Genomic DNA, 24230 nt, shown 5'->3' on the forward strand with positions numbered 1-24230 from the left:
CCTTCAGTAAATCCTTCAGCTTTTGTTAAAGAGTTTTAGGTAAAAACTTCCCAGAACTATTTTATATTGTTAATGGTGATGCTATCTCATATCTCGTACTAGAATCTATATAAATACATATTTATATTTTCCATGATTAGATAAATGTACAGTGTACACGATTGTACTATACTTCACTTACAGTAGTAAGCACATCTAACATTGGACATTGTCTCAAAGCAGCTTTACAGAACATAAGAAACATAATACAATAAGTTTAATATTATACAAAGATTAATATAATACAGAGGTTCAAGATGAATATTAGATATATTAAATGTGTTTGTATTTATCCCCTATGAGAGGGAAGGAAAGAAAAGGCAAGGAAAGGAAAGGCAAGGAAAATCTCCCTTAGATGGAAAAGGAAGAAACCTTGAGAGGAACCAAAAGGGAACCTCGTCCTTATTTGGGTGACAGTAGAGGGTGTGATCATGAATATACATGTCTATGTATTTTTATCCTCTCTATTTCTTTGTGTTTATGTATACACTATGTTAAATAGAGCTCCTGTAACCACAACAAATTCAGTGGGTGTGTGTGAGTGTGGTTGCGTGTCTGTGTGTGTGTGTGTGTGTGTGTGTGTGTGTGTGTGTGTGTGTGTGTGTGTGTGTGTGTGTGTGTGTGTGTGTGTGTGTGTGCGTGTGTGTGCGCGTGTGTGGGGTTGAGTGTCTGTGTCTGCGTCTACGTCTGTCTGTGGGTGTGTGTGTGTGTGTGTGTGTAGGGGGGGTGGGGTGGATGTGTGCACTTGGTGAATAAAGCTGATTCTATTCTGATGATATAATCATCATAAACAATATCAAAGTTTGAATAATATATTGTACTTCATAATTAAATATAAGAAATCTAAATGAATAAATAAGAGGATTAATCTTGATTTGAATGATTCAGAAACTCCCCCAAGCCTGTGTTATTTTTATCCGTTTATTACCCCTATGCAGGCAGTGTTTAAACGAGTACCGGTCTAGAAGAACCCGGCAATAAAAGGTCAGCTGGCTCTTTAAAATGCAACCCCTAAAAAGCGAGTTAAGTGTAGTGCTTGTTGATATGGACGATTAACTTCCTGTTGTGCCTAACCTTTGCTTGGTTAACACTGAAGCGGTTCTGGTAAGCGTTGGGGCCAGCCTTCAGGCAAAAACTTGTGATCACTGATCATATGATCTATTTGCTTTGCACAAACTCATTGAGGCAGAACTGGTAAATCATTAATTGCTTGCTTGGTGCCAGTCACACAGTTCTGCCCCCATAGCACACCGAAAGGGTGGACAGCATTCTATAGTCATTAGCTAAACAAAGAAATAAGAAAAGAAAACAATTGGTGCTTTTTATACACACAACAACTTTACTTTTAAGGACAAATCTGAGCTGAGATACAGATTTTAGACTCCTGGTAGTGTTGCAGTGCTGTGGAGCAACTCGTCTCTCCTCTTGAGCTTAACACCACTCAATTTCCAATAATTCATCAAGTCCTGATTTTTTCTTTATTTTTTATTTTTTGGCAAGTTTGATCTTTTACTTAGTAAGCTTTGAAATAAATAATAATAAAAATAAATAAATAAATAAATTCTACTTTCAAAGAAGTGATTGAATATTAGTGCAAAAACGAGTTTGGTTTTTAATGGATTTTGCTCCGAGCCACACCACAGATTCGGGTCAGTGTCCAACACGCAATATTTCAGTTTACAAATGAAGGCTAAATTTATTGAAAATAGATGTCAAAACAACATTTTGGTCCGGACTGAAATGCTCATATAAGTTTGCTTTTCTCTGATCTTCAGATCATCAGAGAACTCTGCAAGCGTTACGAGAAAGACAGGGAAAGTTTCGTGCCCACAGAAAATATTTTTTGATAAAGACCCAAAGAGAAAACATATCAAAAGGCATTTTTCTACATGTCTTTTGCAAGCACAAAAAGCCGAAATGGTGTCAAGAGAAAACAAAGCAGAAAGCTTGTTTCTTCTAACAATTGCTTTAAGCTACAAATTCTCCTTGAATCCCCAGCCTCCCCTTACTGTCGAGTTTCCACTCTTTCTCGCTTTCTCCTTTGCCCCCCTCCCCGTTTTTCTCGCTCTCTTGCTTTCCCACTCAGCCTCTTAAAGGGAAACCAGGCCCTTCTGCAGGGCCTGATAGGTTGTAGTCTGATGCTTAGCAACAACATTCCTATGCCTTAAGTAGCAGTAAGCCCCTGGCTGAACTCTTTGAAGTGGCTGTCAGGCCACATTTATTTCGTTTTAGCACTTTGTCTACTTGTCCAGATGTATAAGAAGATAAAAAGTACTGGTGTTTACACTGATCTCTGCTCCTTCCTCTTTCTCTCTCTCTCTTTCTGTTAATGTGTGTGCATGTGTGTGTGATTAGATTGTATCCCTGATCAGTCTTGTGAGGATAAGTTGAGCTAAAATCACTGAGGATGTTAGACTCCGTGTAGAGAAGCTGAGCTCTAAAAGGGGAACAACTCTAGCTTTGCGGCCTGCCGGTTGGTATACAAAACAAAAAAAAAAACAGCTCCCCGGGACGGGCCGCTTCCTTTTCACCTTCTTGTTCTGAAGTAGATCTGTTTTGGAGATGATAATCATGAACGACTCTGGATTTAGCAGCATTTACTATGTTTGTGTTGGGCAAACGACCAAAGGATGGAGAGAGTGTGAGCATGATGTATAATCCAGCGCCAGAGTCATATTTCACTGTGACATTTTCAGCAAGGAGTCCTGCGTCTGATAGCAAATCCCCCAGTGGGACGAGGGTTGCTGTGGCTTTCTCTGTTAATGCCATTATTTCTGATTCCTTCTTTCCCCAGCTTGTAAATTTCGACTGCATTATCATAAACTGCGATTGCTCAGTGTATAAAGACAATAATGATGTGAGCAGGCAGCATATGCCAACGGCCCGGAGAACCAACGCTCACTACCACGAGTGGCCATGGAGACGTTTAAATACTTTACACTGCAGCGCCCCCATCTGACCAATAAATGTTAAGCCACATGCAGCTGGGCTGGTGTGTTGTTTTGTTGTGTTGCTTTGTATGTATGCGTATCTGCATGTTTTTATCTGTTGTTGGGGACCAAATGTCCCTATAGGGTGAGACCATGTTTTGACCATGTGGAACATTTGGCTGGTTCCCATGAGATAAAACCCTAAAAGAGCCACATTTGCTTAAGGTAGGAACAAGAAAGTAAGAAAAATGTTTGTGTGTGTGAGGCGGGTGGGGGTGGGGGACGGTGTAGGATTCGATTTGTCAGTGTGAACAATTGCAAAATCAAATGCAATACCTTTACTAACTGTTAACCTATAACTTTCTATTACGTGCTTATGAGAAAAAGAATCAATTCAGCCTTTTCAGCATATACATCTATACGTATTGGCTTTTCCATGGGATTACCTGCTGTGTTCCTATGATGCAAAGATAGATCAGAGTCATTCGGCACGTTTTTTTGTGTGTTCTGTGATGGGAATTCACTTAGACAGAGAGATGAGTGAAAGAGTATACACATTACAGCCCCATATCTGCTTTAGAAGCCATTTTTATCCACAGTCCATCAAGATCAAGCTTCCCGTGGTAGTGTTTGTTCTCATCGTGATTCTTGTTTCATGTTTCCCTTTGGGATCAGCTCATATATTTCCTCAGTGTACCTTTCAGGAGCACATTATCTTAATTCATGGCATTATCAGCCATTATTAAATGACCAATCCAAACAGAGAAGTTGTAACTAGTGCGAGTTAGTGAAAAGCTGATGCATATCTTTTAAAAGCAAATAAAGATAAACGGCTCTGTGAACACGAAGGCCCTTAAACTGCCTGTGTGTTCTCTAAGCCGGAGGAATGAATGAATTCCTGGTGCCTGGAGCGACCCCTCGGCTTGTGATTATGTTTGTGTAAAATCTTAAGGGTACTGATCAAAGCAGAGCTCTTGTCCGCCTGCTCTTTAAGAAGCTCAGAAAAAAGGGGCCTGATAACAGCTGGCATTCAAATTGAGTTTTCCTTTAACTTTGTTACGCAGGGATTCCCATTATGTGCCAGGCCTCTTTTCTCATCGTGAGGATGCCTCATTGAATAAAGAGAAAGAGAGAAGGGGATGGGGAGGGGAGGAAGTATGAGGGAGGGCTCTGATTAATCTTCTTCAAGGGTGTGGGTGTGTGATCAGTGGACTTGGCCGGCGTTTGGGGTGGGGATGGGGGTGGGGATCTCTGATGTTGACAGCGGGCGACTTTCACGCACGGCATGTGATTGACGTGCCTGGCCGCTGGCGTTAGGAGGGGGTGCACTGTGTCCAGTGGGGCAGAGCCAGACCCTGCCTATGGGTGGTGGTGTTAATAATGTGGCAACTGGGAAGATTAATTGTAGACAAGCAGCAGGATTACGAGGGGCTTTATGGTGGGGAGAGGGCAGTTTGGTGGGGAAGGCCTCTGATCTGTCAGGCCCAGAGGAAATTAGTCAGGGCAGACTGACGTTCCCTCTCTGAGTGCTGCTTTAGGATATTAAAGCCAAATGGCGGGAGGAGATTGAAACTGGTAACTAGGAAAGTGCTGACATGCTCGAAAGCCGTGGCTACCTCACACCATCTGACTTACACAAGTCTGGTGATAATTAATGGCAAGATGCATGAAGTGATGATGCTTTAATGTAAGCCTAATGATTATGACATGCCTGCATGGATATTTTTCTTTATGTATATTTTTCTCCCATTTCATTTATTAGTGTGTTTCTAACTAAATAGGATTTTTCATCAAAACAAATTTCCAAAAGCAGTTTATTTAGAAATAGCATTCCCAAAGATATATTAACAGCAGCTGCTACGGTATAGGGAGAAATCTTTTCTCAGTCCTCTGTAGAGTAAATTTGTCACTGTTACCGTATGATGAAGTAACTTCTGAATTGTTTTGTGCAAGAGTTTAGGTTGTTGACTGCCTTACTCACAGTGTTCACAGGCTAACTAGGGTTTTTAGTGACTAACAATACACGGAAGACAAGGAATATTTGTTTAGCGAGGCGTTCCGAATATAAAGGGTGTTAGGCAGTTTTTTTTTCAGGCAGAAGTGTCATGCCACCTGTTGGCTTGCCAGCACACAGCAGTGTGTGTTGGTCATGAGGGAGTTGGAGAGTAAGCGACACGCTGACCCCGGGCTGACCTGCAGCATCCTCCTTGACTGAGTGCTAGTGAGGGCCTTTCCCTCGCCCTCTCTCAAACAAGAAGGAAAGAGATAATCAAAGGCAGGGTCCCTATTCACCTCCTCTCTCCCCTCCTCTCATGCCAGATAATGAAAGCTGTCCAGCACCCTGATAAAAGCAGGAGAGCTGCTCCCAACATTACCTTTCCACCACACTCTGAAAATTTATGGCACTTGGGTAATCAGTCATGGCAATGAAGCTTTTCTCCCTTACCCCACCCATGATTTATACTTTCTGTCTCTCATTCTCTTTGTCTTGCTCTTTTTGTGACTCTCTCTCTCTCTCTCTCTCTCTCTCTCTCTCTCTCTCTCTCTCTCTCCACACCCCCTTCGCTCTCCATCTGCCTTTCATGCCATCAGTCTGGATGAATGCTGCTGATTGGAGATGACAAATGAGTACTTTTCATTTAGGACTCAATTAGGATCAATGCATTCACAGCTCAGAAATCAATAATGTACACTTCTCATTGTCTTTCCTGCCTAATAAATCCACTCAGATTGCAATGCAAAGCAGCACAGGTGCTTTATACTCAACACAATGAGTTCATGTTTACTCTATTTGTTTTGTAGGATGTACGTGATCGCAGATCCGACACCACTTCTATGCCTTATACTCCTCTACCAAGATCCAAAGATGCAAAAAACCCCAAAGGTAAGTTTGTAGGCTATGCTGCCAACAGAGGGGAACAGAAATGTGGGTATTTGTAAGGGTTGTAATCCACCAATTGGGCATGAGAGCTTAGATCAGTGATTTATTATATTATATATTATATATTATATTATATTATATTATATTATATTATATTAAAAGGAAATAGATAAACACACGTTATGTTTCCCTTCTGAAATCCACGGAGCATCACAATTTCTTACTTAAAAGATTGCAACACCCCATGTGACTAATCAATATCAACTAATACTAAAAATATGATTTAATTTGTCATTTTATTGAATTCAACCACATACTTCATGCTTTGCTTTTCTTATTCACTCTGAACTCCAGCTTATTTTGTGTTAAAAAAGTACATTGGTGACATCAAAAGCTACATTTTAGCATAAGACATAAGGTACATCTTAAAATATCTGGAAAATAACATTGAGAATACAGACATGTCCTGTCACTGGGTGTACACATGGGCTGTTGTGGGAAAATGCCAATATTTATACAAACAGTGTTGGGTATCACATGTAAAAATCTCATGCATTAATCTCATTCTGACTCCGTCTTATTGTACCGGCAGCTTTTGATTGGACAAAACATGATGTGTTGTGTAAGTAATGCGTAATTTTATTACAACATGTAAAATTGAGTTGGAATATTGATCACATCTAAGTAAATAACATAATTTTATGCTGCTGCTATAGCAGGCTTCAAAATTATTGCTTTGGTTCCCAGTGTTGATTAGGACTAGAGCAATTGACAGAGTTATGTCATTAGTTGTAATAATACTGCATTTCCTCAACAACAACAACAAAAAAAAAAACATTAAAAAAAAGACCAATACGGTCTTGTTTCTGCCAAACACAGTAATGAGCTAACAAGCTACAAATGATTTATAAGGATATCTGCAAACAAGAATTCAACATTTTGGCAACAAGAAGGATTTTTAATAGAAATTCCAATGTTTAGGATGTTCAAACTCCTACAAGTGCTGCAAATCATTTATTTGAAATGAACTCAAATAACAAATTTAGACTTAGGTTTTGTACCCAAATCCAGATTGTGCTTAATTATATTAAAATGTGAATACTTTATTACCATTTATTAATGTGCAAAGCGAGCATTTGAGGCATGGAGGCAACAAAGGAATGTATTATATCGCATGAAATAATGAATGAATTCTGGTTTCCAAAACCTTTCTAAAAGAAAGAAAAGATCTCATGAACCAGTTGTTTAGTGTTACATCCATTCAATGGTTTTGTATTATTTTATAATAGTCAGAAGCTTTTTCTCTACTAACCGACTACAGACTAACAGATTATTCTCAGCTGCTGGTAAATTTCCCAAGCCTCCGGTGAAGCTGCATCGCTGTTGGTTATGAGACTGGGACTCTGCAGGAGAGCTGCTTTTGACATGCTGAACTTTAGGACAGAAAAAAAACAGATTTTTTATGCAGGAAACATTTATCATGTTCTTTTGTCCGTGCAATACAGAGTACTGTGTTTTCACAGTGCAGCTATAGGGCTGCCACTTTTGCTTTCATGTGAGGTCAACGAAGAGCCTCTCCACCCCCCACCAAGGACAGATCTATTTCACAAAGGCTGACCCTCACCTCTCAAGTGATGTAGAGGAAAGCCCAGTGCTTTGTCAAAATCATGTTGCTTGAGAATAGTCCATTAAAAGGTGAGCAGAGATGACATATGAAATATTTTTTCTCCCTCTTAGATTTCGCTGCGCTGACACTCTCCATTCGTTATTTTTACGATACTGTACTGCAGTGTTAGATAACACAAGCCCTCATCTTTGTCCTTCGCCTCCTTTTATTTTTTCCCCGTTATCACACCATTTTTATTTATCTTGACTTATTGCCTATTCTATTTGCTTAATGCATCAGGTCTAACACAGTAACTCTTTATTTGAACTTTGGCTGTGCCTTGGAGAGAAAAAAAAAAGCTTTAATAGAAAAGCCCTGACACTAAAAGATGCAGTTCACCTCCAGGACGTGTCAGGAGGAAGCAAGCTATTTGTATGCATTGGCAATAACTCATTGTGAACTATTGCATGATGCAATTATACAGTTATTTTATCGGGTCCATCTGTATATTGTGGAATGGTAATAGTGCCCATGCTTTGCCCAAAGGTTTGTTGCCAGTCCTGTCAGGCTCGCTGTATGTTAGATGCTGCATTGCAGTGGCCGGCAGAATTAGCGGCATGTTTGACAGCAGGCTGTCTTGAACAGAAAGCCTTTCCGCCGTTTCTCAATATTGCTACAATTAATGTCACCTGTGCCGAGGCCCCAGGAGCCAAGGTGCCACGGGTAATCAGGACAGGCACGAGTTCTCGAGATGGGAAAGAGGGGACGTGCTGTGTGCCTGCCGTGCTGACACACAGTGTAGAGGAAGACTAGAGGAAGTCTTGGTTTTTGGGAAATGAGACCCTTGTCTCTTGTGTTGGGTTAGAATTGGGGAGTGGACACACAGCGAGCAGACAGGAGAGGCTAAGGGGAGGGAAGAGGAGGGTGAGGGAAAGCGATGCAGCGAGACAGGCTAGGTTTGACACTGAGAGAATTGGTCCAGGGCCTGGAGTCCGGCAGCGTAGCCACAGGAAGCAGCACTGCTGTCAGCACCGGCCAGCTTTAAACCAACCTATAGACCAAGATTTTTCTCCAGACTCATGCAGCTTTTAAACCAAGTGCCACAGCACAGTACCTAAAGGATAGGTACAAAAGTAATACGGAATACATATATTTTATTTTACATATAATGAAATATAGGCTTATGAAATTCAAAATAGTTACACATTTCACATATGGATTGTACATTTATTTAGAAAGCTTTAAAAACAGCAGTAGTTAAAATAGCTTGTGTATCTGTGATCCTTCATAAATATCACTAAAATACTACCAAATTCCCCCACATACATTTTGACATCTGAAAGCAATAAATGCTACTCCAGATCTCATATCATACCTCATGAACATTTATTTTCTCCTTAGCGAATAAACCACCGAACATTCACCAGAGAAGGAAACTGTACTCCTACATATTTCAGCTGAAGTGCATTTAAATTTTGTTATTGTAGGCCATGTGCAGCTGTAATGGATGTCTGTATTTTAAATGGCACACAACTGTTCTTCAAATCCCTCCAGACAGCAGGCCTTCGCTAAAAGAATATCCGAACAGAAGACACCCCGGGGACTCTGTACTTTTTTCCACCTGCAGTTTGCTTTCATTATGGCACAGCTGATATTCAGCCTCTGAAATGGAACTATGTGTGAAGAATAAACTGTTTTGCACTTGCAGCACAACAAATAAACAAACATCTGGGACCGTTCAAAGCACTCCATTAGAACATTCCATTTTTTTGCCAAAAAAGTGAAAATGATGACAAATGGGCTGTCATGGAGGCTGGGAGAGGCCAGATGACGGAGCTGTGGGTGCTAAGCACTGACTTTTAAAGCTCAGCAGGATGGGGGGAGATTTACACCTGCTGCTAGTCCCCCTATCCTCCATTAACTTACATCTGGCAACTGTGCGTCACTCATTTACTCAAGCCTGGATCTGCTGCTAGTGAGATACAATGGTCTGTATGACACATCGTCTCAGAGACACGAGCTTTGTGTAATTGAAATAGATCTGCTCGGTGTGGGACAAAGAATATTTTTTATAACAACCTGATGGATATGTAGTGGCCCTGAGCTTTATCAATTCTAATTGGGTAGAAAGTCTTGAATCATTTTGCTCGAATAATAACAGAAGCTCTGACAGTAATTGTGGCCGTAATTCAAATCACAGGTGTTATATAAAGTGCTCGCTCTGTGTAATCGTATATACAGTATATGTTCATTGTTTCTGTAGCAACAACTCCTATACAGAGACTTTATGGTGGACGCTACACAGAATCCAAGGCTAATAAAAATCTATTATTAAACACAATGGCATTTATTAACGACATTTTTATATTTGTGTAGTATATATTTAACTTTATTTGTCATTTATTGAAGTAATCTTAAGTGTCAGTGCATTGGAACAGTTAGTGAGTTTTCCAGCATGAGCAGGTCTTCAGGACAGAGCGGTTTGTACTTTCTGGGTTTCTCTGTAATATGACTCTCAATTTTCTTCAAGAGAGAGAAAAAATTAAGGCTGGTGCAGGAATACTGTTTGTGCTATTACATGATAACATACAACAGGAACTAACTCGTCTCATGGATGTAAACTGTAAAGAGTAAAAATGGCATTTATTATTGAAGTTTACACTGTAATTGGTGTCAAATGGCTGTGGTGTAAAAGGAATACTTTTTTTCTTAAAGTAGTGATCAGAGTACCCTGACAAAAAAGTCTTGTGTGTTTAAGTTTGGTTCTGTGTGTGTTTGTGTTTCTTATTCCTTAAGTCCTGCATATATCCATTGCATCAACAGAAGCAGAAAAAAAAATCACCAACAATTTTTTAACCCAATGATAAGCCTTTTGGGGGAAAAAACAACAAAAAAAAACTTTCTGACTTTGGACAACATAAACATGCTTACTGCTGATTGTAGCTTCCTGTGTACTTGAATTCGACTGATAAAATCTGGAACTAAGTACTGTTTAACAATGACAGAGTGATAGTTCACAGTCAGCAGGAACTTTGTTAATGAGCTACTCATCTACTCTGTTAAAGAGCCCAGTAGAGATTATTGTGCTGCATGCTGTGTTCTGCTTGCACGATGCTTTAAAGTGCCTGCTTCCCTACATGGCACACTGAGGTCCTAGTTCCAGTCAGTCCTACAACAATCGCTTGTCGTTTGTATCACGAAACAACCATTCCTGCCTGTATTTACGGAGTCTCTTAGGATAGTTTACTGCTGATTTCTTATTTGGATTGCAGTGGGACATTTAGCCTGAATGACTCGATTGGCTCGACAGTAAAAGGACAGGGCATGTCTCAAAAACTGGCAAGGGTAGATTTATGTAGGCTTATGTTTCTCAGAGTTTGTTGACTCTGAGCATGAGTAAAATTACCTGGTTAAAGTATTTAGTCATTTAAGTATTTACAGTTGCCTTTAAATTGAGTCTTCTGTTGATGTATTATTATTATTATTATTATTATTATTATTATTATTATTATTATTATTATTATTATTATTATTATGTTTGTGTCCTTGTAGGCCCTGTGGTTCTTCTGAGACATGTGTTTTCAGTTCAGCTTTTTTGCATGCAGGAGAGGTGTTAAACAAATCCCTCGCTCTGTCAATTCAGATCCAGAGCTGTGTTCCAGTTTGGACACTGATGAGGTGTTTAGGATCCTTCTCTAATGAGTTTGGGGTGTTTTTTTGCCCATTAAATTCTTTGTGTAAAACACACCTCCAGTTTTAACTGTACAAAAATAATGAGCGCCCATAAAAAAAGAAATAGCCATCACGCTAGTTTATATGGACTTGCAGATTTACACGTCGTGTCTCGTCAGATGCAGTGCCAAAAAAATAATGGTTGGAAAGTTGCGTGTGTAGAAAAAAATGTCATTTGATGTAGTTCACAGACATCTGTTTTAGATATCCTGTGTTCTGCATATCTGATTAATTATTTGTATTAAAATAAATAAATAAATCTTGCGTTAAATCAAAACAGGCTCACAGGATTGTGTAGTACCTGCCAGTGTGCTGGTTTTGGCCTTTGTTTTAGTGTTGACAGCTTTTTCTTTCTCTCCTGTATTAAGATGATATGATGATATGATTTGTGTTCGGCTGATCTGGTGGGCCTCCATGGGTTTCTTTAGCACAGGAGCATGAATATCCATTAGTCAGCAGATGGAGATTAATGGGAGGAATGGAGGAAACCAAGCTAGCCTGTCCATTGTTTACTACATATATGAAAGATGGTGAGGGGGGAAAAGGAAGACAGGGAGACATGGGATCAGATTATTTGGTCACTGAGACTACAGCAGTCCTCTCTCCCCCTATTCAGAGCGGAGATTAAAACAGCAGGGCCGACTTAAGTACTTCCTGCAAGCTTCAACTGCTGAACTCTACTTTGAGATGGATTCCCTTTCCACACTGTCATTACTCTGACAGAATGGCACTGCATTTACTGAATAATTCTGTTTGTGTGTTTTGACGATGCGTTATTGACACATTTCTCTCTCTCTCTTTCTCTTGTGTGCTGCTGTTTGATGTAAGTAGAATGAGTCTCTGAGAGACTTTAAGAACTTTTATCAAGTGAAAGGTGGCAGTGACAAGACGGCCTACTGTTTATTTTATTTATTTGCTTTATTTATTTTCCGTTCTGTCATTTGAATGTGGAAGGTATCGTAACTTGATGGGCCAGGTTAATATGGCAAGGCAAATTCGAGATGAACTAAATACACTCTGGGAAATTAGAGCTGTAGAACAGAAGCCCATGACATGACTGAATGGCTTGATTGATGTTTAATCTTCTTCCCAGATGAATCATTTAACATACTGCCTGAGAGCACTAGGGAAAAGCTCATACCTATAGTTTCTTCATCTCTTGTGATAAACAGACTAATATATTTGTACTGATCTTTTATTCATCTATCAGAACTGTTTGAAATGGTTTATATATCAGGAGCATTTGGGAAGGATGACAGAGCAGACCTGGCTGGACTACTTCATGATCTATTAACACAAGCAGCATACATGTGTGTGTTAAATGATACCTCATGTAAGACTAAGAATGTGTCGGCATGATGGACAAGGACATGAGGTCTTGCCAATCTACCCAGCCCTGTTCCAGTAACATAGTCATGGTACCTGGGACTTTGGTCTGCTTCCCGGTATTTCTGGCTTTCATGGCAGACTGACAGAAAATATATCATGCAAATGGAAACCCCGTGCTCATTTTCTAATCAGCTCAGAAAGTGATTGCTAATGCAGTCAAAGCATTATTCATATTGTTGAGTGATTTGTGACGTGCTCACTGGAGATCTGAGAAGCAGGCTAGGATTTCATGTGCGCGTTTAGTCATGCCAGGAGTTTAGCGCAGGTTAGTGCGGTTTTCATAGTTTCGAAACTCGAGGCTTTATCATTGTAATTTATGAGGAAACAGGCAAGCCAGATGGTTTGGATATTTTTACAGCAGGATCGATGCTGGCTCCTCGAATTCCTCCTTTTTTTGTGGGTTGATATGGATGAGTCTGCTCGTGTCAAGGGGTTCTTCAGTTCTCTGAGATGCTAAGACACAGTCCTGGCAGATGTTGAGCAACTTGTCATTCTGAAGGCGAAACTGATCCGTTCATGACGAACCCTGATTGCATTATAATGATCATGTGACGGAGCCAGTGGAAATGTTTATTAAGATAAATTCTCCTCACTGGAAGAGAAAAAACATGCCAAATCGTTGTAATTCAGAATTATGGAAGATACATGCTGGAAGGATTCATGATTCATTCTTGGGAAAGGTTTTCCTTTCCATGTTTGTTTGTGTAAATGTGATTCAAGCCACAATTAAATTACAAATGACAGCAATTAATTTTGTGACAAGCCCCATCATTCTATTTTATTTGTGTACAATGTGTGTATTTGGCTTATTAATCATCTAAACCAGATGAAAAGATGTTCTGAGAAACTTCCCTCCCTGCTTGCTGCCCCGTGGACCACTTTAGATTTATACTACTCACGTGGGCCAGAAACAGTTGTGTGTCCAGTGTGTTTGACTAATTAGACTGACACTGCAAAATTAATTTTTTGACATTTTGGGGATAATTGGTGGCATAATATTAACAGAAGAACCGTGATTTTACAAGAACAGGAGGATATCTCACTCTATTGTTGTCCAAAATCCATGACACATCAGCCTCATCGATCATGTGACCTCCTCCCCACTGCTCTACATTTATTCCCCCATAATCTGTGGACTGAAGCCATTGTAGTGGAAGAGACAAAGCTCATCTGTCAATTACAGCAAGCTCCATTGGACTGTTGTCTAAACTGTTTTCTTGCTTACTGATGAAACCACTGATTTATTGTCACAATCTCTACATTGCTGTACAATCACAACACACTGATGTTTGAACATGCACTATAGCATGAGGATGAACGTAGCTCAAATTAATGACCTGGCACATCATTTATTCAATTCAGGCACAAGGAAATGGATGTTTAGCATTCACTGACACACACTATAAAAGAAGGTGCAATATCTCTGTACAGGGTTCAAGGCTGAGAATGGAGAGGATTTAACATTGGGTGTGGGTGATGGCACACTTTATATAGCGGGAAAGGTTGACAAGTACTCGCATTTATTTTTGGTCATGCTCTTCCAATGCTAGTCACTGAAAATCAATTTTTCAATCAAGCAAGCATCTATCTATCTATCTATCTATCTATCTATCTATCTATCTATCTATCTATCTATCTATCTATCTATCTATCTAACTATACTTCTGTTATGTTAATATAATGTTAAGTATTATTATTATTATTATTATTATTATTATTATTATTATTATTATTATTATAAACATTTTCACATTTAAACAAGACAAAGAAATTTCATCTTTGACTAAAAAATTGGACAGAAATTGGATTTTAATCATTTTAATGTAACTGGACACATTCTTTATCCATCATAATTCGATTATAAGATCATTTCTGACAAGTTGTCTAGCTGTAAGACTGTTGAGATGACTGAGTGATAGAGGTCAGACATTGCAGTTAATTCTAGATTGCAAATATTCCAATAAATGCTGTCTTTATTCCCCAAGGAAATCTTACCCCTTCAGATTGGCTTGTGGTTTCAGCATTCAGCTTCCGGTCAGCTAACCAGCAAACATGACCGTATCAATCCTAACCCCTGTCTCCTTATAGCTTAAGGATTTTCCAACCCTTAAAGTCCCCTCATCAGTAACCTGTGGTTAAGTGGACGAATGGCAAATGTTGCAAAAAAATGTTCATGCTGTATTACATTGAAAGAGGCTTTTTTGTACCATCCTTATTCTCTTCATTTAATACTAAAATGAATGCAGCAAAGTCATTTATTATCATTTTTTACAGGGATGCACTCGTGATGCAATAACTGCATTCTCCCTTTTTGTGGATGAGTTTATATGTGGCCATTTTCCCAAATGCTGACAACTAAAAGAGATTATGGGATAAGGAACAGTGTGAAAATGTGCAGTAATGAAACATTTCTGAAGGTCTGTATCATTGTAAATAGGCTTGCCCTGTGAGAAGAGCTAAAATATGCCTCTGCACTTGACATCATTAAGTCTTTGCTAACCACCGTCCCTTGGGAGCTTGTGGAGATTGTATTACCTCCAGCAAACTGCTTCACGATTGGGCATAGCCTGACATACTACTGCAGTGCAATTGATTCAGGAAAGGAAGCGGCAAATAAAAGATGAAAATGGCATGAAATGAAATGAATTGAAATGAACACACATGTCCTGCAGTAGGATTTTTCCTTCACTAAGGAAGTAAAGCTAGTGACCCAGTTGTACTATTCCTAGCGTCTTCCAGGGCAGCATTTCCCTTTCATGCTTTTTCCCACTAGCCATATCTTTTCTTCTAAAAGGCACATAGTGCTTGTTTCGAAGTGTTTTACTGCCTATAAAAGCTAACCGACTGTCACTATCTTATGTAGTGATATACAGTAGAAGGCATTGTGATGCCCTGTAAACTGCACATATCTTGTTCCTGAATGTTTAGGTGATATTCTGAAATGTATGTCTAGGCTTTGTAATGTTGCCTATGATATCACAATAACCTTGAAAGAGAGGCAGGGGGAAAAAAGCCACAGGCTGAGCTTCCAGACTCACTAAGTAACAGTGACATTTGGAACTGTTCAAGTCACTGCACTAATAAGAACTGATATCTGTTGAACTTTAAGCTATTCTTGAGGTGGCATTATTTCGGGTCCAAAAAATGAGAAAGGTCTTGTTTCTACAGTATGCAGGCATTCAGAGAATCACAGATGAAGGTTTGGATATGTATTGTGCAAACGGGTAGATCAAAAATATTACAATCTGGACATTTATTCAATAATATTTGAATTTATTTCTCATATCAAACAGCCAGTGGATTTGCAATTCCATCCCCTGTCCTTCCCCTCCTCAGCACAGGCTTACTCATGCAGCCAAGTGCATAATGCGCTGTCCTGTAACATGTACGATTATAATTAGCTTTGTCAGGTCCTAGCCCCTACAACCCCCATGCAGATAATATGATAATATGTCTTCATAACCGACTGACCTTACATGCTCAATATTTCTCCCCTTATGAAGATTACATGTCAATAAAGTAATTGAGTCCTGGGCTGTGAGGCAAGTGAAGATTTAGGTTATTGGACTTTTCGGGGGCAGTGATGTATGACCGTTATTATTCCACCTGTCAGGGGATGTGCAGGGCGCTGATGATGGTCCGAGCTTGTCAGGAGAGGGAGGGGGAGGGGGTGAGGTGATGAGGCAATGGAGGCAGTGAAGGCGGAGGGGGCACTCAGCTCTTTGGTTAGGCTGTTAATCAGGTTGTTCATCTTGAGCCTGATCCTGCTGCATATGGAAGCTGGATGAGTCATATTAATTAAAGAAAAGAGACATACTGTAAATGTCTCCATTTAGAAAGAGGGCAAGGTGAGTGGGTATTAAAGAGAACCAACAATTCTGCACCATCACGATCCTGCTTTCAAGTGAAGCCTCACGGGGTCATTAATTATAGTCCGTATTAGTTTCCCTTTCTCCCATCTCTCAGAGTGGATGGATGCTTTCTGCAGGCTTGTGTTACACAAGTGCCTTCTGTAATCACCACTCAGCCTTCTCTCGTTGGACCGTGTTGTCATTTTAATAGCATTAAAGTGATCTAATTTCAAATGATCGCTTTGTAGGGTACATTCTTCTTTTTATGACACTGGAATCCTGCTAAGAACAGAGTGAAAGGAGAAGCATTGGGCACTGTAACTACTCTACTGTAATTACATAAACAGTGCTGGGGTTGTGTGCCATTAGTAAATGATTAGTTATGTTTATCAGCCTTCTGGAGCGAGTGAAAAGATGCGACGACGGTAGACTCAGTGCTGACGTGTTCTTGTACTGTCGTTGTGTTGCCTTTCATACTGTTGAACTTTTTATTTACTGTGTGGAACATTCTTTGTAACTCTTGTTGATTATCTTTCTATAAAAAAATGCATTAAAATATGATTTTTTTAATAGTATCCTACAGGTATTTATACTTTTACCTCTTCAATACTGTTTTATTATCACAAAGCAGCTTATATGCTGTCACAGGGTGAGATCATCAAGTGTAACATCAATTTCCAAAGTTTTACATATTTGTTCCACCAGGTTATTACTTCAATTCTGTTCAATTCAATTTATTTGTATAGCTCTTTTAACAAATGACATTGTCTCAAAGCAGCTTTACTTAAGTATAAAATAGAATAAACATTTTAAAGTTTAAAGTTAAAAATTAAGTTACTATATATTTATAACAACTTACCCTTATGAGCAAGACGGACGTGATGGTGGCAAGGAAAAACTCCCTGAGATGATATGAGGTAGAAACCTTGAGAGCAACCAGGCTCAGAACAGAACACACCCTCATTTTGGTGATAATAGACAGTAAATAATATAAAGGTACATTTGTAATTCTAAATATTTACATTTACATCATTTAGCAGACACTCTTATCCAGAGTGACTTACATTTTTATTTCAGTTTATACACGTGAGCAATTGAGGGTTAAGGGCCTTGCTCAGGGGCCCTGCAGTGGCAACTTGGCGGACCTGGGATTCGAACCAATGACCTCCAATGACGATCAGTAGTCAAACACCTTAACCACTAAGCTACCACATCCCTACCAAATATCCTAACAGATAGCATGTCAAGCATTATATACTTTACTCGCATGAACAGGTGTTTTTTTTGTTTTTTTTTATTAAACTACCGAAAATCTCGCTGTACTGCACAACGCTAAGAAGTTGACATATGTTTTTCCCTTTCCGCTCATTGATTATTGGTACTTACTGTGTACTGGGTTGCCAAAAAAGCTAATCAATAAGCTACAGCTTGTTCAAAAGACTTTAGTTCAAGTTGTAGCATGTACACACAAGAACGAACACATCACATCATTCCTGGTGACATTACGTTGCCACTCTGTGTCTGTCAGGACAGATTTTAAAGCACTACTCTTCGTTTTTAAAGCCCTGAATGGATTAGCGCCGTCGTATGTTATGGTTTGTCTGGCCCAATATGTTTCCGATTGTTCACTAAGATCCTTTGCAGGCTTGTTCACTGTATCCAACATCAACAAGAAAAGATTTGCTGAAAGCAGCCTTCTGTTTTTAGGCACCTAAAAAATGGAGTGGTTTATTAATTCAGATCAGACACACAGCTAAAGATATTTTTTAGGCTCTATGGTTATAAATTCTAATTTAATTGTTTCTATATTTTACAAATCCATATTGCTTTTTATTGTTTCTTTATTTCTTTTAAACTTTCTTACTATGCCCTGATTTTTTTTTAATGTATTTTCATTTTATTTTCCTTGTGAAGCACCTTGTGTAATAAAGATAATGATTATAAAGATGAGTGAATCTCTGTCACCAGTGATATTCTGCAGTAGTTAATGAGTGTATGAGCTGCTCTGTGTTAAAGGGTATTTTGCCATTCCTGCTTGTATTAAGGCTGGGATTGATCCACTCCAGTCAGATGAGGCGTCAGTCTGAGTGATGCTTTTGCTCCGCCATAGTGACACCAGCCTCCTAGTCATGCAGTGTGGGTGTAGATGTGCAGCCCTACATCCACCCAGGGCAAAGCCTCGTAGTACATCTGCACAGCCCTTGTTCTTTTCTTTCCGTCCCCTCTCTCGCTCGTTCTCTGTCAGAGTGTCATGTTGAATCACCATACAGCAGTGAGCTCAGGAGCCCCAGGTACCAGTCCAACAAGCCTCAGATGCTGTGCTGAAATGAATATAATAATGGGCTTCGTAAAATAGCACGGGCACTTAGCAGAGACAGGAAAAAGAAGAAGAAGAAGAAGAAGAAAAAGAAGTGAAAGGGAGTGTGTGTGTGTGTGTGTGTGTGTGTGTGTGTGTGTGTGTGTGTGTGTGTGTGTGTGTGTGTGTGTGTGTGTGTGTGTGTGTGTGTGTGTGTGTGTGTGTGGAGTGTGCTGAGCATGTGTGTGTCTTCTTCAGGGGAAAGCAGTGAGCAGATCCATGTCCCACAGTGAGGCAGGTGCAGTTTGTCTCCTCAGCGATGGAGGTGGGAGCATCGCTGTCAGATTGGTATTGATATGTGCCACTCTAGGGAGTGTCAGGAGCTTTATTTAAGACAGCAAGGAGCCCATGCACTCGTGCAGTAATTGACGTTTGGCTTTAGGGGAGATTAGGCTGTTTGTTGATGCAGCTGATGCAGCGGTCATTGTGTTAAGTGTTGTTTTTCTGAGGTTAAGATTGTGCTAGAAGGATTCTATAGCAGTTTTATTCTTCATACAAATGTTTGCAGGCATGTAATCAGTTATTTGCGTTCCTGTTCTCTGCCTGCTGGAGGCAAGAAAAAGAACCTGATATCAATTCATATTCTTATATTACATAATAATCAATAGTACAGTATGTTGAAGTTCACAGAATAGTCTATAATGTATAAGATACATTAGCAGCGTATTTATATTGAAGCAGCTTGAGATAAATGGCTGTTTTATATGACAAAGCAGAGCTCACTTTTCCTCCTCTGTTTTTCTCAGGGCAATGTGTTGTGAATCTCGTCTCCTCCTTTTACAGTCAAATGACCACTGTGATGTGTTGACATGGCTGTTCACTATTCACTTACATGCTTTGGTGGCTGTATTCGTTTTGACAGTAATCACAAATGACATTCACTGAGGAACCGTTTTGCTCATTGATGCATGAAGTCTATCACATCCATCATGATTACATTTAGTATCAGTCCAGAACCCAGATTTGGAGTTCCATCTTTTATCCACTATAAAAGCTTCACAGGGACTCTGCAGTCTCTCTAGAGGATTAAACACACACACACTCTCTATTCCACATTTTCCAATTCATAACGTATTTGTATTTTCTCGGTGCAATAGATAACTACAACAGCACTTTGCTTTAAAATGTAAAAAAAAAGGAAAATTCAGATGCTATTTGACAATTTAAATGTCTGAAACATTTCACAAGAAGTTCCTTTTTCTGCTTGTCTGTAATATAAGGATTAAACTTCATCCTTCATCCTTTAATACTAATTGTTATATAACTCATTTATTTGTTTACATATTCATAAATGACTTAAGGTGTATTTTGCTTTTAAAGCTGTGGTCAATCATTTTTTTAGAAGTTAGAACACTCTTAGTGAAGTTTTCCTCAAATTCAGAGAGCTATCAATAATTATCTACCCAATAGGAGGAAAAAAAACAAATGAACGAATCAGGACAAGGAGATGGTCAGCAATGTTTTCTATTCTTTTTCAGCTGTTCTCTTATACAGTACTAATACCTCAGAAGTGCAAGATTTCAGTAAGATAAAGTTTAATTTCATGATATCCCATTCATTTAAAATAGATTTAACCCACTTCACTTCATTTCTTTCCTTTAAAACAGGTTGATGAGTCTAACTTTAATTAGACAGACATATTGTGTCTGTGAACCGTCTTGATATAGACTGATCATGTTCTCACAGTCAAGTAAAGAAATCAAATTATGAGGAATTATGATGTGTTGCAACTGTGAGATTTTCAGCAGGAACTCATAGCTTAGGTTATTGTTCACCCCAAAGCATGTTTCTCTGAGTGAGTGGTGGTTCAGAATGACAGGGAACTGGACAGGAGAAAATCTTTAAAAATCACCAGGTCTTTTTTCTAGTCTGCAACATTCCAGTGATAGCTTCAGATTCTAGGTCTTGGCTGACAGGAGTGGAAACCAATATGGTCTTCTTGTGCTGTAGCATATCCACCTCAAGGTTTGATATTTTGTGCATACTGCTCACTATGGTTGTTGAGTTACTGAATCCTTCTTAGCAGCTCAGACCAAACTGGTCACTCTCCTCTGAACTCTCTTATCAGACTGGTGTTTCAGCCTGCAGACCTTCCACACACAGGATTTGTTTGTTTGTCTTTCACACTATTCTATTCTGTGAAATTCGCAGATCGTCGGTTTCAGAAAATACTCAAACCAGCCATTCTGGCACCAGCAACTATGCCACAGTTGAAGTCACTGAGCTAAGACATTTTCCCATTCTGTTGTTTGATGTGAGCTATAACTGAAGCTCTTGACTTGCATCTGCATGATTTTATGTATCGCACTCCTTCCACTTGATTGTTATAAATATGTATAATATGTTTGATATGTATAACTGCATGAACGAGGGGGTGTGTAGGTGTTCATAATAAAGTGGACACTGAACATATAGTCATCTCACTTGAATGTTTGATTTATTTAAGGATGCAGGAAATGAAACCGTCATCTCATCTTTCTAGACCATGCGTCCTTCTGTTGACTGACCCTTTCACATCGTCCTCTCTAACTCATCAGTTTAATTCATGTTCTACTTCTGCATGGAAGGGCCACATATTTAGACCATCATTAATGCAACCTTGCCTCGAATGTCAAAGAGATAAGAAGTGAGGTAATCACTCTCTGACTGCTAATATAATACAGGAGTGGTATTGAAGCCTGTCAAATAGATTAAACTCTAAATGAGAAACTTTCCAATTAACCCACTAATGAGACCATTACTGAAACCAACTCGACAGCAAATTACACTTTTCACATTTTGTTGAGGGGTTTGGTCACTTATCTGTGCTTTCCTTTTTTAATTAGAAATTGGTTTCTACTGATGACCACAATCAGTCAGCTTTGGAGAAATGTACAAACTGGAATCTTATCAAACTATACTTAATGTCATGGAGTAAAATAGCTATTGAATCATAATGATTAACCTGGTCGTTTACTGACAGTGGTGCTGTTGTAGTATAGAAAGTGTTTTAGTATCACACAAAAGTACACAGCTGCTTCAAGCTCTAAAATACATAAAATGTGATGAGCACCAAACTGAAAGGTTTTCAGTACTCTGTCTTAGCCTTTCACAGTATAGCCTTCAGAATCCTCACTGGTACTGACACAAACAGCAGGCAGTATTCATCTGCAGAATAGCTGCTAGCTGTGGTGTATGTCGCCTTATGATAGACCAGGAGTTGTTCCAAGAAGATTAAGGCTTTGTAAACTGCGGGAACACTCCGCCTCAAATGACTATTCCCTTATCTCCTAAGCCCAGAGCTACTGTATGCTTCGCACAGACTTGCTCTATGAAGAATAAATGTCATTGAAATTAATTTTGCCAGTCTTGAATTAGGTTGTGACTGTAATCTTTTGCTTCAGTCAAAATTTATGTCCCTAAGAATTCAATTTCCTCCTCAGCCTCATAAGTTGGAATACAAAGAGTGATAGGCCTTTATCAGTAGAGTGATTTGAGGACTTCATTAATGATGACTGCGACTTTCAACTCATAATATTTGAATCTGCCATAATCCTGAAAGACCACGCTTTTGTACATGTGGTAGCTTCACATCAGAAATAGCACGTCTTTGAAAATTGCATTGCCCTCTCTTGCATTTTTGGAAAACAGACCCGGATTTTGGTATGCTGCTCCATGAGTAAGATGTAATAATTATTTACAATGCAGAATGAATTAGAATGATATCATTATTTTAGGTGAAGAAATAAATCTTTCAATAAAATGATGCAAAAATTAGTCTCCACTAATTCCTATGAAAGCAAAAATTTTAATTTGTCTTATCATTTATCGCTAGCAGCGAATAGTTGGTTATATTACGTGCAATATTACCTATGTGCAATATGTCTGCTAGTGTAACATTTATACATTATGTTTTGTATATACTGTATATTATGTCTCTTTTTATATATTTGCATTTTCTTACTCTTTGCTGCTGTAACAGTGAAATTTACCCATTGTGGGATGAATAAAGGTATATCTTATCTTATTGAGCACTAAATAGTTGGTTATTTGGTTATCTAGTTATAAGGTTATGGCTTGTTACTTAATAAACTGTGTACAAATGGCACAGTTTTTAGATATATTAACAAATCATCGCTGAAACCATATGCTTTCTTTTAACAAAGTACAAATATGCTTATTAAATTTAGTTCATAATTATCAAAATTCAAAAATTCAAAATCTAAATAAATAAAAAAAAAAAAAGAATTATTGATGACTTTATTGGTGTACTTATTTCACTATATTGTAGCATTGCAACTGCACTGTATGTAGATTATGCATATTTGTGCAATATGTTTAATCGTAAGGTGGCATGTGTTACTAACATAGAATAGAGCAGTGTCAGGAAATGAGGAATTATTTCAGGCTTCTGAAGCCTCATGAGTAAAGCTTCATTGAGGTTGATAATGAACCCATTTCTCACAACATTATTGCTCTGACTGCAGTATTGTTGGCAGCATTTAGCTTTCACATTAGAACTTTTATATACAATATATATTTAACAAAAAATAAAAAATACACCCGTACCCCTTTAAAACATCAGGTATTTCTGACATAATACTTCTTTGAAGCACTTTTTTTTTATTACAGTGCTGTTCTAGATTTGGGAATATTTTCCCACTCTACTTTCTAAAATGTTCTAGATATGTCATATTGCCAGGGACTCTCCTGTTTATGGCCCTCTTTAGGTCAGCCCACAGAATTTCCATAGGATTTAGGTCTGGGCTCTGGCTGGGCCATTCCAGCGCATTAATCTTCTAAATAAGATTTTGACAGAGGTTTGTAGACTTTTTATATCCACTGTACATTCAATACTTGCAGAAAATTCATAAAATTGCATGCTGTATGGGGCAGTCAGAATTATCCAATTCTACCAGTACAAAGTAAACATTATTTGCATCAATAATATTAGTTTTGTTGCAGTATTTCAGACTCTCTGTTTCCTGAAACCTGCAGTCTTATTTGTATGCGGTACGATTTTCAGCTCCCTCTCCCAAGCCTGAGCCAGATTGAAAAATAGTCTGCATTTTCTTGATAGCCCACGTGGATGTAGGGTATAAATGGCTAATGAATTACAGATGAACATTGACGCAAATTAATCTTCCTGATGTCCCTGGGTTATATGGCAACCATTTAAAAGTTTAATCAATACGCTGAAGTTGAAAACATGCAGGTGCTGCAGTTGTTTGGTGGTAATAAACATCACTGGGAAATGGGGAGGCTTGAGCCCAATGCATGCATCATGATGACAGTTATTTATATTTAATGGAGCAAATATTTTTTATTGAAAGAGTACAAACATCAGCTTAAGTCTATAACATATGCATTCAGCTTCCTTCTGAGAACTCTAACAGATTACAGACAATCTTGCAGCTAAAGACATACCTGCTTGTCATTCTGGCAACTTATTTGATTCAACACAACA

At 38.8% G+C, this 24230-nt stretch overlaps 1 protein-coding gene across 3 annotated transcripts in view; it reads left to right on the top strand.

Annotated features, from left to right (window-relative positions):
- Window positions 1-24230, top strand: part of lrmda (leucine rich melanocyte differentiation associated) — a 232899-nt gene that overhangs the window by 200402 nt on the left and 8267 nt on the right. For all 3 annotated transcript variants that reach the window (XM_047811950.1, XM_027142035.2, XM_047811951.1), the window contains one exon: window positions 5772-5853. In XM_047811950.1, the coding sequence (XP_047667906.1) occupies window positions 5772-5853 (82 nt within the window). The remainder of the gene's footprint in view (window positions 1-5771; window positions 5854-24230) is intronic.

This window comes from Tachysurus fulvidraco, chromosome 4 (genome assembly GCF_022655615.1).
Source record: "Tachysurus fulvidraco isolate hzauxx_2018 chromosome 4, HZAU_PFXX_2.0, whole genome shotgun sequence".
NCBI lineage: Eukaryota > Metazoa > Chordata > Actinopteri > Siluriformes > Bagridae > Tachysurus > Tachysurus fulvidraco.